Source organism: Simochromis diagramma, unplaced genomic scaffold (assembly GCF_900408965.1).
Source record: "Simochromis diagramma unplaced genomic scaffold, fSimDia1.1 OVJJ01000366.1, whole genome shotgun sequence".
Classification (NCBI taxonomy): Eukaryota; Metazoa; Chordata; class Actinopteri; order Cichliformes; family Cichlidae; genus Simochromis; species Simochromis diagramma.
In genome coordinates, this window is record NW_024386970.1 from 787,169 (window position 1) to 803,819 (window position 16,651).

Below are 16,651 nucleotides of genomic sequence, written 5' to 3' on the forward strand. Positions count from 1 at the left end.
CGGGACTGAGACTAAACTGCTGTGTTATAGTAACAAAAGCACTTGGTGGTTGGATGGTCTCAAGAGTCCAGGTTTAACTGGGGTGGTGCTTCCAGCATTCATACACACTGTGGAAGATGGTTCTGGAAATCCAAAAAGTGCATCCAACACCACAGAGGTCAGACCGAAGCCCCAGGAACGTGCGGGAGAAGACTTCACACAGTTCGACTCTTGAATCATCAATTCAAGTTCTTGGTGAAAAATTACTGCAACTCTGGACGGAAGTAGATGTTTATGTGTATGTCAGCTTACCTAAAGGTTATTAGAGGGACAGGAATCCGCACTCATGCCTTTGGTCTCAACAGACTGTAATCCTTCAGTGTCTAGAGCTGAAGTAGTTAAGTTATAGCCATAAAAAAGAGCAGCTAGGAAGTAACTACTCTGCTAATTACTCATCCTCTGCTGAAGGCCCAGCAGAGGATGTACTTCCTGAGGCAGCTGAAGAAACTCAACCTGCCAACACGGACGATGATGCAATTCTACACTGCAATCATCAAATCCATCTTCACCTCCTCCATCACCATGTGGTACGTTGTGGCCACTATCAGGGACAAACAGAGACTGCAGCGTGTTGTGCGCTCTGCTGAGAAGGTGATTGGCTGCAGACTCCCATCTCTGCAGGACCTGTACACCTCCAGGACACTGGGGCGTGCAGCTCGGTTCACAGCTGACCCTTCTCACCCTGGACACAGTCTGTTTAATCTGCTCCCCTCAGGCAGGAGGCTCCGGTCCATTTGGACCAGAACCTCTCACCATGAGAACAGTTTCTTCCCCTCTGCTGTTGGACTCATGAACCTATATATATATATGCTTAGCACTTTTAATTTTTATTTAAGTGTTGTCTTACAGTATGTTTTCCTAATGTTGTAAACCTGGGCAACATTTGGCAATAAAACCCTTTCTGTATTACTGATCTTATTTGATAACTATCCGTTTCATCCGCGCTCTCATGTGACTGCTCAGTCTTCTCTTGTGTCAGTCCCTCGCCGCTCTTTAACCTCCATCTGAGTGTCAAACAGTCAGTAGAAAAGGTGGACGTAGACACCACGGCTCACGAAGCATCTGTGTTTTTTGAGTCGTAGTACTGAGACAGCATCTAGTGGGCATTAGAGGAAGTGCGGGTTTTTTTTGGTGGTTTCCTCTCACAGTGACCGTTTGTCTCCAGGTGCAGCGGAAGCAGTACAGCACCTTGTCTCCAGCTGACTGTTACAGCTGGCCAGCTGTGGCTCGAGGATACCATACCCTTGTTATCTCCAGCAGCGCAGACCAGGCGCTCAGCTACCTTACCCCACTCCTTACCCACATCATGCTGAACTCCATCTTCACTTCCCACACCTCCAGCTCAGGGGTGAGTGCACACACAGGAGGCAGGAAGCATGGATGAATTCTGCTTTTGTCACTATCAATTCGTATGTTTGTAGCCCATAGCTGTGCTGCTGTGTCCCGGTTGGGAGAAGGTCCAAGCTGTATATGACCTCCTGGGGGTGAGTAAGGTCTCCCAAAAGCTCTACCCCACAACTGTGCTGCTGGGCATCAACAAGGACGAGGCTAAGAGTGTCAAGATCCCCAAAAACTGTGAGTTAAGCATAACGAGCATCATCGCAGTCTGCTAGGTGGTCGATAAATGATTGATTTACGTCAGTAACTATTCAGAATCTTCTAATCTGATTAATTCCAGGCCTGCTGTTGGTGACCACTCCTTTCAGTCTGGTCCGTCTGCTGTCCTGCCACTGCTTCCTCTTCCTGCGGCTGTGCCACCTGGTGCTGGACGAAGCTGACCAGCTCTTCAGTCTGGCTCCAGATGAGGTGATGACTTATGATGTACAACTGTAAATGTGCACATATCGCGTCAGTTTTTAGTTCTGTTTTCATTGACGGGCATCAGATAGGATCAATTCAAATAGTAACCTGTAATAAAACTTATTAGAGGGGTTAGAGAGAATTATTTCCAGAAAATGCAAAGCTTACAAATCTGAATCCAAAAGATAAGCAGAGTACAATGTGCAGGGGTACAGAGGACGTGCAGACTGATTGTGGGGGCAGAAGCCTCGGCAGAGAAGTCCAGGTCTCCAGCCTCCAGCTCACTCAGTGTTCCCAGGACATCCTGGAGAGGCTCTCTAGCCCCCTCAGCTGGCTCCTTTCGATGTGGAATCATTGAACTCCTCATCCTGCCACTCTTAAAAGGACCTCATTTCCACTGCTTGTATCCACCGTCTCCGAGAGCTTGTGACCATAAGCGAGGGTTGGAAAATAACCAATGATTACATCACTAATGATTCTTCTGCTCCACTCTTGCCTCACTCCTGAACAAAACCCCAAGAGACTTAAAGCATATAATTAGTCTGTGACCCGGAGGCCATGGTCCTGCTCCGGCCTCAGACTTTGAGGTGCTAATTCACACGCAGCTGTGAACTGCTCCAGTGTGAGCCTGAGGCTACCTGCTGATGAAGCCAACAGAACCATGCTATCTGTAAAACCCAGAAGTGAGATCCTGAAGCAGAAGCTTTCCACCTCCTGGCTACCCCTGGATGTTCTATCCATGACAGCTATGAACAGAATCTCTGTCAAAGATCCAGGTTTGTGTGTCCTTCGAACAGAGAGTGTTTCAGAATAAGAGTCTTTTATTTTGAAAATAGGCTAGATTCTCCAGGCCCTTCCTGCCCAGCTCACCTGCTCTGTGCAGATGATGCAGTTTCTGTAAAATACTACATCTAGTGCTATTTTACGTGACAGTTAGCAGAGAAACTCTTCTGCGATCCATCTGGTGAAATTAATATTGAAACTAGAATGTGCTGCAGTTACATCAATGTTATTCTCTGATGGCTGTGTTTGTTTCAAGGAAAAATATGATCTTCTGTTTTATTTGTGAAGTAGTATTTTGTAGTGACGGGAAGTGGTCATTATTGATGGGAATGAGCAGAACGGACAGGATTAGAAATCAGAGGGACAGCTCAGCTTGAGCTGAGGTTAACAAGAGCAGGTGCAACATGTCTGCACGGCCAGTCACACAGGTGGCAACACAAATGTAGAAGGTACAACACAGCATGACACAAAAGTGGCTTTTGAAACTGGAAACGACAGATTTTCAGGCCTGGTGTTCTTTAGCTACATTAAACCAAAAAAAAAGTATTTTTACCATTGATAATATTTTTAAGAGAGTAAACTGCTATTTTGTAGTTAGGCGGTGTTTGTAGTTGCAAAGAGTTTGATGGTTGGATTTTACCAAGCCTGAAATATTTTTCTGTTTCTTCTGTCAGATGACGACCATCTTGCAGCACTTCCAGGTCACCTCTGACAAGGAAAGTGATTCCTGTCCTCCACAGCTGATTGTTGTAGCCAAAAGATGGACAAATCACATGGAGGGTTTGTTATCCACTTACATGCCATGCCCCAGCATCGTCATAAGCGTTCCTGAGGAAGCCGCTCTCTATGGTAACGTTCAGCAGGTCAGTAAAAACTTTCCTGTTCAAATTGGGGTTAAACAGTGGTCTCAGTTACCTTTTTTTTTAAGTATCTGCATAAAATAAGAGTGAAGGGGAAGGAGCTGGGTGCAGTGTGAAGCTGGGCACACACTGTGATTTTTGGCCCAGTTTAAGATGATTTTTCAGTTGTGTTACCGTTTTAGGGATCGGCCCGAGTTTCGCCTTAATCACGTGTCGTGCATCGTGTAGTATAGACGGGGTAATAAGACCAGCTCCTGATAAGCAATAGTATGGTTACAAGAAAATCAAACCTGTTTAAAATCCTGGTCACCCCTCGTGAGGCTATCACACAGTCTGCCCCAGGGCAGCTGTGGCTACAACTGTAGCTGCCTCCACCAGTGTGTGAATGTGTGTGTGAATGGGTGGATGACTGGGTGTGTAAAGCGCTTTGGGGTCCCTAGGGGGGGCTAGTAAAAGCGCTATAGAAATACAGGCCAATTACCATTTTTAGCAGCGCCACAAGCCGATTTAGCGCAACCTCTGACACTGTGGATGCGCAAACACAGAAATGTCAGTGAAAAAGACGGAGCGACACGACAGTGCAGCGTGTGATCTGGACACAAGCGATGGAGCCACAACTTGTAGAACTTTGGCAAGCTCGTCCGAGCCTTTTCGATGTGGCCTCACAAAATTATCACAACCACAATAACCGTGAAAAGAGTTGGATCGTGTGTGGGTGTGGTGGTGTGTGTTGTATTGTTGATTTTGTGTTGTATATTAGCCATATAATGTAAGCTTTGGTAACACTTCATGTTACCAAGCTAAAATCTGGACACAGTGTGAGCCCTTGGGTCACATCGAGCCGTATAGTGCGAGAACATGTATCGTGACCTACGAACTTCTAACCCCTGCGAGTAGAGCAGGGCGATATGGCCAAAAATATTTATCACGATATATATTTGAAAATTTGCGATAACGATATACAGGGAGTGCAGAATTATTAGGCAAGTTGTATTTTTGAGGAATAAATTTATTATTGAACAACAACCATGTTCTCAATGAACCCAAAAAACTCATTAATATCAAAGCTGAATGTTTCTGGAAGTAGTTTGTAGTTTGTTTTTAGTTTTAGCTATTTTAGGGGGATATCTGTGTGTGCAGGTGACTATTACTGTGCATAATTATTAGGCAACTTAACAAAAACAAATATATACCCATTTCAATTATTTATTTTTACCAGTGAAACCAATATAACATCTCCACATTCACAAATATACATTTCTGACATTCAAAAACAAAACAAAAACAAATCAGCGACCAATATAGCCACCTTTCTTTGCAAGGACACTCAAAAGCCTGCCATCCATGGATTCTGTCAGTGTTTTGATCTGTTCACCATCAACATTGCGTGCAGCAGCAACCACAGCCTCCCAGACACTGTTCAGAGAGGTGTACTGTTTTCCCTCCTTGTAAATCTCACATTTGATGATGGACCACAGGTTCTCAATGGGGTTCAGATCAGGTGAACAAGGAGGCCATGTCATTAGTTTTTCTTCTTTTATACCCTTTCTTGCCAGCCACGCTGTGGAGTACTTGGACGCGTGTGATGGAGCATTGTCCTGCATGAAAATCATGTTTTTCTTGAAGGATGCAGACTTCTTCCTGTACCACTGCTTGAAGAAGGTGTCTTCCAGAAACTGGCAGTAGGACTGGGAGTTGAGCTTGACTCCATCCTCAACCCGAAAAGGCCCCACAAGCTCATCTTTGATGATACCAGCCCAAACCAGTACTCCACCTCCACCTTGCTGGTGTCTGAGTCGGACTGGAGCTCTCTGCCCTTTACCAATCCAGCCACGGGCCCATCCATCTGGCCCATCAAGACTCACTCTCATTTCATCAGTCCATAAAACCTTAGAAAAACCAGTCTTGAGATATTTCTTGGCCCAGGTCTTGACTGTTTCAGCTTGTGTGTCTTGTTCAGTGGTGGTCGTCTTTCAGCCTTTCTTACCTTGGCCATGTCTCTGAGTATTGCACACCTTGTGCTTTTGGGCACTCCAGTGATGTTGCAGCTCTGAAATATGGCCAAACTGGTGGCAAGTGGCATCTTGGCAGCTGCACGCTTGACTTTTCTCAGTTCATGGGCAGTTATTTTGCGCCTTGGTTTTTCCACACGCTTCTTGCGACCCTGTTGACTATTTTGAATGAAACGCTTGATTGTTCGATGATCACGCTTCAGAAGCTTTGCAATTTTGAGACTGCTGCATCCCTCTGCAAGATATCTCACTATTTTTGACTTTTCTGAGCCTGTCAAGTCCTTCTTTTGACCCATTTTGCCAAAGGAAAGGACTTTGCCTAATAATTATGCACACCTGATATAGGGTGTTGATGTCATTAGACCACACCCCTTCTCCTTACAGAGATGCACATCACCTAATATGCTTAATTGGTAGTAGGCTTTCGAGCCTATACAGCTTGGAGTAAGACAACATGCATGAAGAGGATGATGTGGACAAAATACTCATTTGCCTAATAATTCTGCACTCCCTGTAACTGATGTGAGACAAAATACAACTGCACAACTTTACTAGCGCAAAAAAAAAAACCCATCCATTTATTTTCACTTGAACAAGCAGCTGTTTTTTTTATGTGCATTAAAGCTTTATAAAAATGTAACAGTGCAAATGCAAATTCCTTGCTGAAAGTTTAACCAAAAAACATTTCCAGTAGAAATGTGCTGACATATCCTGAGCATAACCATGTATAATATCCACTGAAGTTAAAAAGAGGTGCTTTGCAGCATTAAACTGCAGTGTGCCAAATAAAAAAGTCAAATATGTATTTTTCAGACCATAAGGTGCACAGGATTATAAGACACATTAGGCAAGGCAAGGCAAGGCAAATTTATTTGTATAGCATAATTCAACAACAAGGTGATTCAAAGTGCTTTACAGAGACATTAGAAACAAAAACAAATAAAAAGCATGATTTAAAATTGATTAAAACAAGCAAACAAACAAACTAACTAAACACACACATTCACACCTGTTCGCGCGATCTGAACCCTTATCGTAAGGGGAGCTGACCAGTCCTCTGTGGACGAGCTACTTTCTATTTAATTCCCTGATTTAAAAATACTCTCTAGACCCAGCTGGGGAGCTACCCAGAGCTCTAAACCCACTTAACAAACAAAACAGTATGTAAAATCAAAACAGATAAAATCAGAACAGTAGATAAAATCAGTAGTTAATGTAAGTTTTGAAATGTAAGCTTAACAAACAAACAAACAAAACAGTATATAAAATCAAAACAGATAAAATCAGAAATAGATAAGATCAGTAGTTAGTGTAAGTTTTGAAATTTAAGCTTAGAAGCAAAACAAAGCAGTCAGATGAATCAAACTTTATTCATTCTTCTTGCTTCCTCCACTTCTGTACCATTGATTCATTAATGCTGTATTCTATCACAGCTGCTCTGTTCCCGTGTTGTTCCAGTATATTAATGACTAACCTCGTATTGTGGATGGATTATCTCAGTTGTTCTCCTGACTGAAGTTTGATCCGTTCACAGCATCCTGCCATGCGACTGTATTTGTCTCTAACTATCAGGAACCTTCACGTTAACTTTTATCGAGTGGAAAAAAGTTTCACTGTTTATGTTATGCTAACATAGCTGTGTCGCTAGCGATCACATAGCACATCATTATATAGCAGCTAGCCCAACTTCAGTAACCCTACAAACGTCACTGCTGTTTAGTTTTCTGTCTTCATTTATGTTGGAAGTGATAGCAGAGCTGTACGTTTTAATTTATTTCAGAAGTCTCTCAGTCAGAACATGCTATATCATCTTTAGGTGGAAGCTAGCGAGCTAACCTCCTGCTAACTTCTAACTCCGTTAAATGTAATAAATTCTGTTTTCATGGATGCCTGGATGTTAAACTTCATAGTTACACCTGGTAAAGCAGCAACGCTGATCATTTTATTACAGATGGAAGAATTTAGACAGTTTTTAACTCTTAGTGATGCTGCAGTGTTCGTTTGACTTTGGGACTTGAAGGGGACGGAGTTTAGGACCCAGATTACTCGCAGATTTATGAGCACCTCAGTCCGACAGATACGGCAATAACGGCCGCTTGCATGTTCAACAAAAAAAAAGTGCTTTGTTGTGTATCTGACGGACAAACACCAAACCAGTTCCACATCACTGAAGTGGCAGCATTTTTACAAACCAATTCTGGTTCATCTGTTTCACTCAACAATCCGCCTTTCTCATTCTCCGTTACCGCCATGCTTTTTCTGCCATGTGTGTATGAAAACAAAGGCACGTTTTATGCGTTTGCGTGTTTTACCCATATTCTATCGCGAGATTTCATTTTCTTATCGTTGTCTAGCATTGTACTGGTATTACCGTGAACAGTATGATATGGCCCAGCTCTACCTACGATTCAGTCATACAGTTTGATCAGGAGCTGAATAACGCAACTGAAATAATCGCACAGTACATTAAGCGGAAGTCTCTACTGGCTTGTGTTTTGTTCCCCCTGCAGGTCATCCTCATGACTCTGGATATCAGTAAGATCTCAGTCCTGTTGGGAACGCTTGGCTTCAGCCCCGATGTCGGCCAGAAGACGCTGATCGTAGCAAACTCCTTTCAGGAGGTCGAAGATGTGTTCAAGGTGACACGCAGGCTGCTTTTTACATCCAAGTATATATTTTGTCATAAAGTCAGGACAGGAAGATATCGACTTCATCCTGTCTCTCAAACACAATGATCTCATATAAATGTATGCAGTGAAACACAGATATCCAGTGCCATAAAATAACAAGTCAATCCTTACTGCTTCAATAATAATAATGGATTGGATTTATATAGCGCTTTTCTAGGCACCCAAAGTGCTTTACAATGCCACTATTCATTCACTCTCACATTCACACACTGGTGGAGGCAGCTACAGTTGTAGCCACAGCTGCCCTGGGGCAGACTGACGAGGCCGCCATATCGCGCCATCGGCCCCTCTGGCCAACACCAGTAGGCGGTAGGGTAAAGTGTCTTGCCCAAGGACACAACGACCAGGACAGAGACAGGGGATCGAACCGGCGACCGTCTGGTTACAGATGAGCTTCCCAGCCCCCTGAACCACGGTCGCCCCGTAGTAATACAGTAATATACTCTACAAACAAAACACTAGACACATAAACCTGCTTCACTCACACACACTGATGTTTTATAATCTTCACCTTTTAAAAACAGCTCCAGTTCTCTGTGGCACTCAACTGTGTGCAATTGATTAAACTAAAAGTAATAATTTTAATTTAAATCTGCCCTCCTGACCTTTTCTTCCGTCAGGCTGTGAGCACCAGGTCAGTTTTCTGCCTCAAGATCCACGAGGGGTTAACTCACGACATGGACTTTGTGCTCGAGCAGTGGAAGAAGGACATCGGCCCCGGCACTCACGTTATTCTCGGTAACTGAAAATAGTTCTCAATTTGTTTTGATGGTGACCGTTAACCTGATTACATGAACCTGAACGTGAGCCGTGCAGTTGTCATTTCTTTTTCTTGTTTGACCTTTGACCTCTAGTAACCACCGACGATTGTCTCAAGGGTCTGGATATCAGAGATGCGACCTGCGTCGTCCATTACAGTTTCCCCTCCTCTCCTAAGCTCTTTGGCAGCCGACTCTTCTGCATGGCTGAAAACTTCAGGAACTTCTCAAAACGAGTAAGAACGAGTGGCGGATGCACTTTATTAGGAACACCTGTACACCTGCTTATTCAGGTAACACAGGGTCCTGCAGCTACAGAACAAGTGTATGCTCACACAAACATCCAAACAGAAAAACTGTGGTTGTCTATATTTCTTCTGCCGCTGTGCTCTGATCTGACCCAGAATTAAAAGTTTAGTGATCATCTCGTCTCTGCAAAAACTCAAGAACCTCAAGAGGAGCTTGACAATGAGCCCAGCCGTCAGCAAGGCCTCCAAAATACTCATATTCCAAAGTGATCAGACTGTAAATGAAACAAGCTGGTGCAGCAGAGTTCAGGAGATTAAGACCCTGAACACCACCCTACCATTCTCTGGGGCTGACAGTGAAGCTGTGTGGAAAATATGGCTTTCAGAGCAAAGGGAGGCCATATGTATTTTGGTGTTCTTAATAAAGTGCTCAGTATTAAGAAACATAAGCAGATGTTAACCGTCAATGTTTGAGGTCCTGGGTGACTTTTTAATTTTTCTCCTCAGGATCAAACGAGGAGCAGCTCAGCCGTCACCAGGTCGGTGCTGCTGATCTCAGAAAGGAACGCCCGCCACGTCATTGGGATTCTGCGCTACCTGGAAAGGGCAAATGCCCTGCTGCCCCCCGAGCTGCTGACCTTCGCACAGGGGGTACAAATGGCACGCGAGGACCAGAAAACAGACCGCCCCCTCTGCAGCTACCTGAAGAGTTTTGGCGTGTGCAGGTCTCCAGATTATACACGGCTCTGTGGTTTCAGTCTTGTTCACTGGTCCGGGCCTTATTTTTTAGTCTGCAGATAAGTTTGTCTGTCACATGGATGACTTACTGGCAGCCATCTTTCTCATGCTGGGTTCTTTTGCCAATCAGATTTTTACCTACCCTTTTTTTTAATTAGCCATATTGTTGCTTGCGCTGTCTATGACATCACGAGTTTCAGACAGTAAAGAGAAAATGACTTGTATGTTATTCTGTGTGCTTTCCCCTGCAGAAACAATGGCATTTGTCCTGAACGCCACCGCTTCGTCTCACAGCTGGATCAGTCCAAACTGCCGGCATCTGGAGTCATAGAAGTGAGGATGATGCTTCTTTTCTCAGAGTGATGTTGTAAATCATGGTGCAGCTGTCAGGATATTACATTGGCTCAGTAGTGGAGTTCTTGGATGAAACCCTGATATTTGTTTAACGATCACTGATTGTACTTAAAACAACACAAACAGTGGATGTGACTCTGTGTATCCGAGGTTGTACCGCTCTACATAAAGACAGCGTCAGTCTTCTACGGCCGTATCGTCGAGGAGGAGGACGGGGGCTTTGAGAAAATGGCCTCTGAGATGGCTTCGTACTACGCAGAGAAGAAGCTTGGAGCCAAGAAGCTGCTGGAAGGAGGACTGTACGCTGTGCAGGAGGACGATGTCTTCCACAGGTCTGACAAATCAAATCTAAACACCACCGTTGGGTGGCGATGATTTCAGCCTCACACTCTGGGACTGCGAGTTCATCACTGTAAGTCGACTCCTGTCTGTTTTCTATCAGGGTGAAGCTCCTCTCTGTGCCCGACAGAGGCGGCCGGCTGTTTTTCAGCGTAGTTGCTTGCTTCATTGACATGGGAAAGGAGGAGGAGGTGAAATCCTATCAGATCCTCGAGCTGCCGGAGCAGTTTCACTCTCTGCCTGGACAGGCCGTAGAGATCGTTGTCTGCCGGGTCAAACCAATTGATTCTGAGACCAGCTGGCACCCCAAGGTTTCCCTTTCTCACTTTGAAGTCATGTACACTCACAGCTACAGCCGCATTGTTATTTAACACAATCATTCATTAAGTTAGGATTAAAAAGGATTACATCAGAGACAAAGTACGGGGCTGAGCAAGCTATCGAAAAGTGTCAACTATAATTAAGCTCCGATTTAAATTCCAATTAATTCCTCTGCTGCTTCCACCACTTCTCTCTCTCTCCTCTCTGATTTATTCTTAGAGCTGATTGGTTGCAGAGTAGGCAGTCATTCATCAGCACTGGCGTTATCTTTCTGTTGCTGTTGCATTTCTGTTCATTATAAGTTGATCTGGGAGCTACTGGCAGCCGTGAATCTTGCTTTGGGTACAAGAGGTTCATATCCTGGATGAGCCCCCAAACGTTTTACAGTCTGTGTGCATGATTTAAGATGCCACCATGCTGTTTAAGGTCAACCAGATGTTTAATAATGAAAATATTGTTTTTTACAAAGAACAAACAGAAATAAGGGAGATGGCAGCCTTGACCAAAACAAACAGCTAAACTGCTAAATGTTCCTCTGAGATCTGGAGGCAATAATTCATGCATTCTCTGACTTTACTTCTGGTAGATAGACATTCTTCACCAGAGGTTCTCTTTCCATCTTAAGAACGGGACAAGGGAAAAAGAGTGTTTAATTTTCTATTTGTTTTGCGCCTGCAGGTTACCAGAGCCATCAGCCAGAAGATCCACGGACTTCAGCATCAAGCTAGAGTAGTTCTCAGCCTGGGAAACACAGTTTTTGTTGATCCAATGGTGATGTTTTACATTTTAAAACATCTCTCCATACAGCCATCTGTACAAAGCTGTTAATATTTACGGTTTACAAAGCTTAAAAAGTCTCAGTTTTTAAGTGTGTCCTACCTGAGCTGGACTGGTTTTCAGCACCGCCAGCTGTGTCGGGATTCCCTTTTTGTTTTCTTCCTTGAAGGTTCGGGTCACCCAGATTCCAGGAATGAAAACTGTCATCAATGAATACAACGTCCAGGCGGAGATCCTGAAGACCGGGATGGGAATCAGGAACCCGGAGCATGTGGACCTGCTGAGGGCGCTGTGTGAGGAGAACAGCAGCAGCAAGGATGAAGGTCACGTGTCCAGGTGAAGGGACAACCAACCAAAGTATTCACTCGAGGTCTGATCAGCCAATTTTCTTAAAAGAAGACTAAAGTAGCAGGTGTTTGTGGATTTTTTTCAGGCTTGGAGATAATATTACATCTCTGAAGGATGTCAGGATTACAGCTGAGGAAGAAGTTCTGGCCAACAACCTCAAGGCTCCAGACCTTTCTCCACTAGAGCCAATGAGGTCAGGAAACCAGTCCCTGGTCCCAGTGTGTGATCAGAACTCCCAGTCAGAGAGTGAGGGTGGTTTTGGACAAAGAAGCACTGATAAGAAGTCAGCTGAGCAGATGGAGAGGTTTGTATTCTTATGATTCAAAGGATGAAAAAACAGACATTTTCCACCGAGCATCTGTCAGAAGGTTTTAGACGACACAGCACAGGAAATGTCGTTCTCGTATATACACAACCAAAAAAGACATTTCTGTAGAGCTGCAGCGGTGTTTTTAACACTAAGTTGTGGAAACAGCGGTAGGTGCTGGACTGAATGTGAAACACTTGAAATAAAGACCTCCTAATGAACGCAGGTAGTTTATTTGCAGTAGGATATGCTTGTTGTCTCGGTTAAAAAAAACATTTAGATAAGTAAGAAAAGAACATGCAATCCAAGCTCTGTGCAAAGAAAGCTGTCATCAGGCTCTATTTTACACAAAGCGCCTGAGAGCAGCTTACATGTGTAGATGAAAACGCATTAAACTCTCACAAAACAACAGAAATAGTCTCAGAGCACAAACCTCACTGTAAATTCCATCCATGGACGAGGTCTTCCAGTTTTCTTTATTACTCGATGCTTTCCTTATTATCCTTCAGATGTTGTGTCTGACTTAATCTTTATCATTCTCCTACACGCAGCACCAGAGCTGGAGACGTTTTCCCATCAACCAGCTACACTGCTGCTCTGAACCTGCATGAAGAAGGTAAAAATCTTATTCAGTCCAAACTTGAGTAACAACAAAGACATCAGAGCTTTTCCAGGTTTTAGATGGGTGTGGCTGTTACCTTTGCCCATAAGAGACGCGAAAATAATACATGAAATCCATCCTAAATTTTAAATACAGGTCTGTTAGTACAGTAACCTCACAGCAGCCACATTATTGGTCAGATAATTGCATTACAAAACTCCAACAGCACAAACACGGTCCAGAGGTCCAGTTCAGGTGAAGCTGGGCAGCAAGCTAGCAGCTAGAGCCGCTCATGTTGCCATCCACCTGTCACTCAGAGGTCACGCCCCATAAAAAATTACGTAAATGCAAAAAGTTTTTTTCTTTTTAAATAATCTTTTGGCTACTCAGCATGTAGTTAAGTAAGTGTGTGTGTGTGTGTGTGTGTGGGGGGGGCGGGGCACGTGTATACAGGTGTGCAGGAAGGTGCTGGTCAAAGCAGTAGGCAGCAGGTCATCAGCACAGGCTCTGATGATGCATCACGAAGGTAAAAGCTGGAAGAACTCCCCACAGCAGCATCAGTACCTAAAAGTGTTGAGTGTCCAGAGCTTTGATTTTCGTCCTAACGTGCATCTCCTGGTTGTTTCAGTTTCCACCCTCTGATCCGCTGGTTCCAGACGCCCAACTCTGCGATTGTCACCGTGAAGCTGGCAAACCCGGAGAACCAGCGCTGCGACTTCTGCTCGGACCGAGTCATTTATAGGTCTGTGAGATTCAGACCTTCAATGAGCGCTTGCCTATTTGGCATCACATCCAACATTCGGTGGAGGTTGTTATCTAGAGCACTTTACACAGGTGGGAGTGGGTACATGTTCACCATAATTTATTATTAATCCTTTATTTATCCAGGTAAAAAAATCTCATTTCCAAGAGAGACCTGGCATCATGGCAACAAAAGTATAACCAGCCTGCATGTGAATTACACTCGAGTTTAATCGTGAGCTGTGAAAACACTCAGTTCTGTTTGGTATCTGACGCAAAGTTAATCAGTTCTTTGGATTAATGAAGTTATTTTGTAATCTATTCTGAATAATTCTCAGCCATTTAATTAAAAATCCATAATCTAGAGCAGATGTGCAAAATGTTTAGGCAGATACATTTGAAACGCTGGTACAAGGAAAAGTCCATCACAGAGTTTATGTCCCATAATTCAGCAAATAGTTTCTGCTCCTGTTGTTTTGATTTAATTATTCCACCCTCCCAATAAAATCTTTTAATATCAGCGTTTAGTGTCACATTATTACAATTATAATTCTGCAATTAGCTTCCACGGTGCTACTTTTAAAAGGCATTCAAAGCTTATTCGTGACACTAGCAGGTCAAATATTCGTCTGCACTGCCTTCACTGTGTCATTAGTCTAATCAGTCAAGTCCAGCTTGTCGTCTTCATGGCCACCAGATATCGCTCCAGCATGTCCTGGCTCTGCCCCGGGGGCTCCTTTCAGTTGAGCATTCCCAAAACACCTCACCTGGCAGGTGTACCGCTCCGATACTGAACCACCTCAGCTGGTTTGTTTCGATGCAGCTCGACTCTGAAGTCCTCCGGAGTGATTTCCATTCTCTGACCTTTCTGCAGCCTGTAGCCAAGATCTCATCTTTTCACTAACTTACCACAGCTCAAGAAGTCCTGTTGTGGCTCCTTGAGCTTGTGCCTTTTGGCACAACCAGGTGAGGTTCTTGATCTTCATGGACCGGTTGCCACTTCCCCAGTGTTTCTGCGTCTGTGATCGTTTAAAGTCTACTCGTTTAGTGTTTGTGGCCACAGGTGAGAGTAGGAATCTAAATTGTCCACTAAATGGACAGTGTCACCGTCCACATCACTGCAGACACTGCACCAGTGTGTCATTTCTGCTTGCCTGCACTCATACGACATAAACCTCTAAAAGTGCTGTAAACACTTCTGACTCCGTCTTCAGTTTGAAACCTTTCAGATTGTATTTTAGTCCATAAATGATGACACAGCCATCCTTTCTGGCTTTCTGATTGGGTATTTTCACATGACCTTTTTTTTTTTTTTTTTTTTTTTAAAGAAAACCAGCACATGAACCATAACGAATATTTAAAATTAAAAGTAAAAAAAAAAAAATACAAAATCGGCAGCCTTTGCAAATCTTACTCTGATTTTAAAAGTCAAGGTGCCAGACTGCTTTGCTGTCACATATAAAAGTCCTGCCCACTCTCATCCCATCAGAAGTCAGCTGAGCAGATGGAGAGGTTTGTATTCTTATGATTCAAAGGATGAAAAAACACAGACATTTTCCACCGAGCATCTGTCAGAAGGTTTTAGACGACACAGCACAGGAAATGTCGTTCTCGTATATACACAACCAAAAAAGACATTTCTGTAGAGCTGCAGCGGTGTTTTAAACACTAAGTTGTGGAAACAGCGGTAGGTGCTGGACTGAATGTGAAACACTTGAAATAAAGACCTCCTAATGAACGCAGGTAGTTTATTTGCAGTAGGATATACTTGTTGTCTCGGTTAAAAAAAGCATTTAGATAAGTAAGAAAAGAACATGCAATCCAAGCTCTGTGCAAAGAAAGCTGTCATCAGGCTCTATTTTACACAAAGCGCCTGAGAGCAGCTTACATGTGTAGATGAAAACGCATTAAACTCTCACAAAACAACAGAAAGTCCTGCCCACTCTCATCCCATCATCTTGAAGTTACTTAGCCGGTCATTAAAGTCGCTCCACCTGTCCTCTGGATCACAGGCTGACTGCCTCGGTCAGCTCTTGCCCACCCTGTGTCATCGTGTTTCCATCATCAGTAAGTCCTTAGGACCCAGCCTGGCAGTTCTCAAACAGCTGCCGTCTCCTCCATTCTCAAAAAAACGGACATGGCCCTCATAAATACAACAAATGACCTCACTGCTGCAGACTGGGGACACATCAGCATCCTCCTCCTCTGGGACCGTTCAGGAGTTTTTCAGTCTCCTTAGTCCGTCTTTAACTGCTTGTGTAACTACTCTGGCCTCCCTGGCTGTGACTTCAGAGGTCCACAACATGGAATTCATCCACGACTCCACCCTCTCAGTCATCACACATTAAATCCTCTCTAAAACAGACTCCAGCCGCTGAAGCCTCGTTCAGTCCTGGACTGCTGTTTGCTCAGCCTGCATCCCTGGACACGCTGCACCTCCTCTGGCTCCCAGTCAAGTCCTGCGTCTTCTGTAAAATCCTTCGCGCCCCGTTTATCTCACCACCACCTCCCTATAAAATCAGACGTACTCTGTCCCTCACAGCAGATTGCGGTCCTCTGGGGACAGTCTTACTGTATTTACTACAATAGATGACTACACAGAAGAACTGGTCCTTTGCTGATTGCTCTCTCTTTGCTGATTGTGTTCAGTGGCAGCGTGAACGGTCGGTTCTACAGAGCTGACCTGCAGCTTCGCTACGAAATCGCAGCTGACGTTTGCTGCTGGGAAATGAAATCCAATGAACCAGTTCTCAAACTGGTCAAGCAGCAGCCGGGAATCTGGGACAAACTCCTCAGAAACAAGGTACTGATTTAGTTTTCTTTGATTTACAGAAGAACTATGGGATTATCTTCACGTTAACTGTAAGGAAATATAGTAAAAGCAGTAATTGCCCCTTGTTATGAAAAGCAGCAATACTAATAGGATATTTCTTGT

General features: G+C 44.0%; 1 protein-coding gene across 9 annotated transcripts in view; it reads left to right on the forward strand.

The window, feature by feature from the left end:
• The window catches only part of tdrd12 (tudor domain containing 12), a 32,272-nt gene that overhangs the window by 11,821 nt on the left and 3,800 nt on the right, over positions 1-16,651 (forward strand). For all 9 annotated transcript variants that reach the window (XM_040038726.1, XM_040038721.1, XM_040038725.1 and 6 more), the window contains 18 exons: positions 1,205-1,387; positions 1,461-1,614; positions 1,718-1,845; positions 3,297-3,485; positions 8,005-8,133; positions 8,805-8,922; positions 9,039-9,178; positions 9,698-9,915; positions 10,180-10,261; positions 10,433-10,614; positions 10,725-10,932; positions 11,621-11,713; positions 11,889-12,055; positions 12,153-12,371; positions 12,926-12,990; positions 13,429-13,501; positions 13,604-13,717; positions 16,366-16,519. In XM_040038726.1, coding sequence (XP_039894660.1) covers positions 1,205-1,387; positions 1,461-1,614; positions 1,718-1,845; positions 3,297-3,485; positions 8,005-8,133; positions 8,805-8,922; positions 9,039-9,178; positions 9,698-9,915; positions 10,180-10,261; positions 10,433-10,614; positions 10,725-10,932; positions 11,621-11,713; positions 11,889-12,055; positions 12,153-12,371; positions 12,926-12,990; positions 13,429-13,501; positions 13,604-13,717; positions 16,366-16,519 — 2,616 coding nt within the window. The remainder of the gene's footprint in view (positions 1-1,204; positions 1,388-1,460; positions 1,615-1,717; positions 1,846-3,296; positions 3,486-8,004; positions 8,134-8,804; positions 8,923-9,038; positions 9,179-9,697; positions 9,916-10,179; positions 10,262-10,432; positions 10,615-10,724; positions 10,933-11,620; positions 11,714-11,888; positions 12,056-12,152; positions 12,372-12,925; positions 12,991-13,428; positions 13,502-13,603; positions 13,718-16,365; positions 16,520-16,651) is intronic.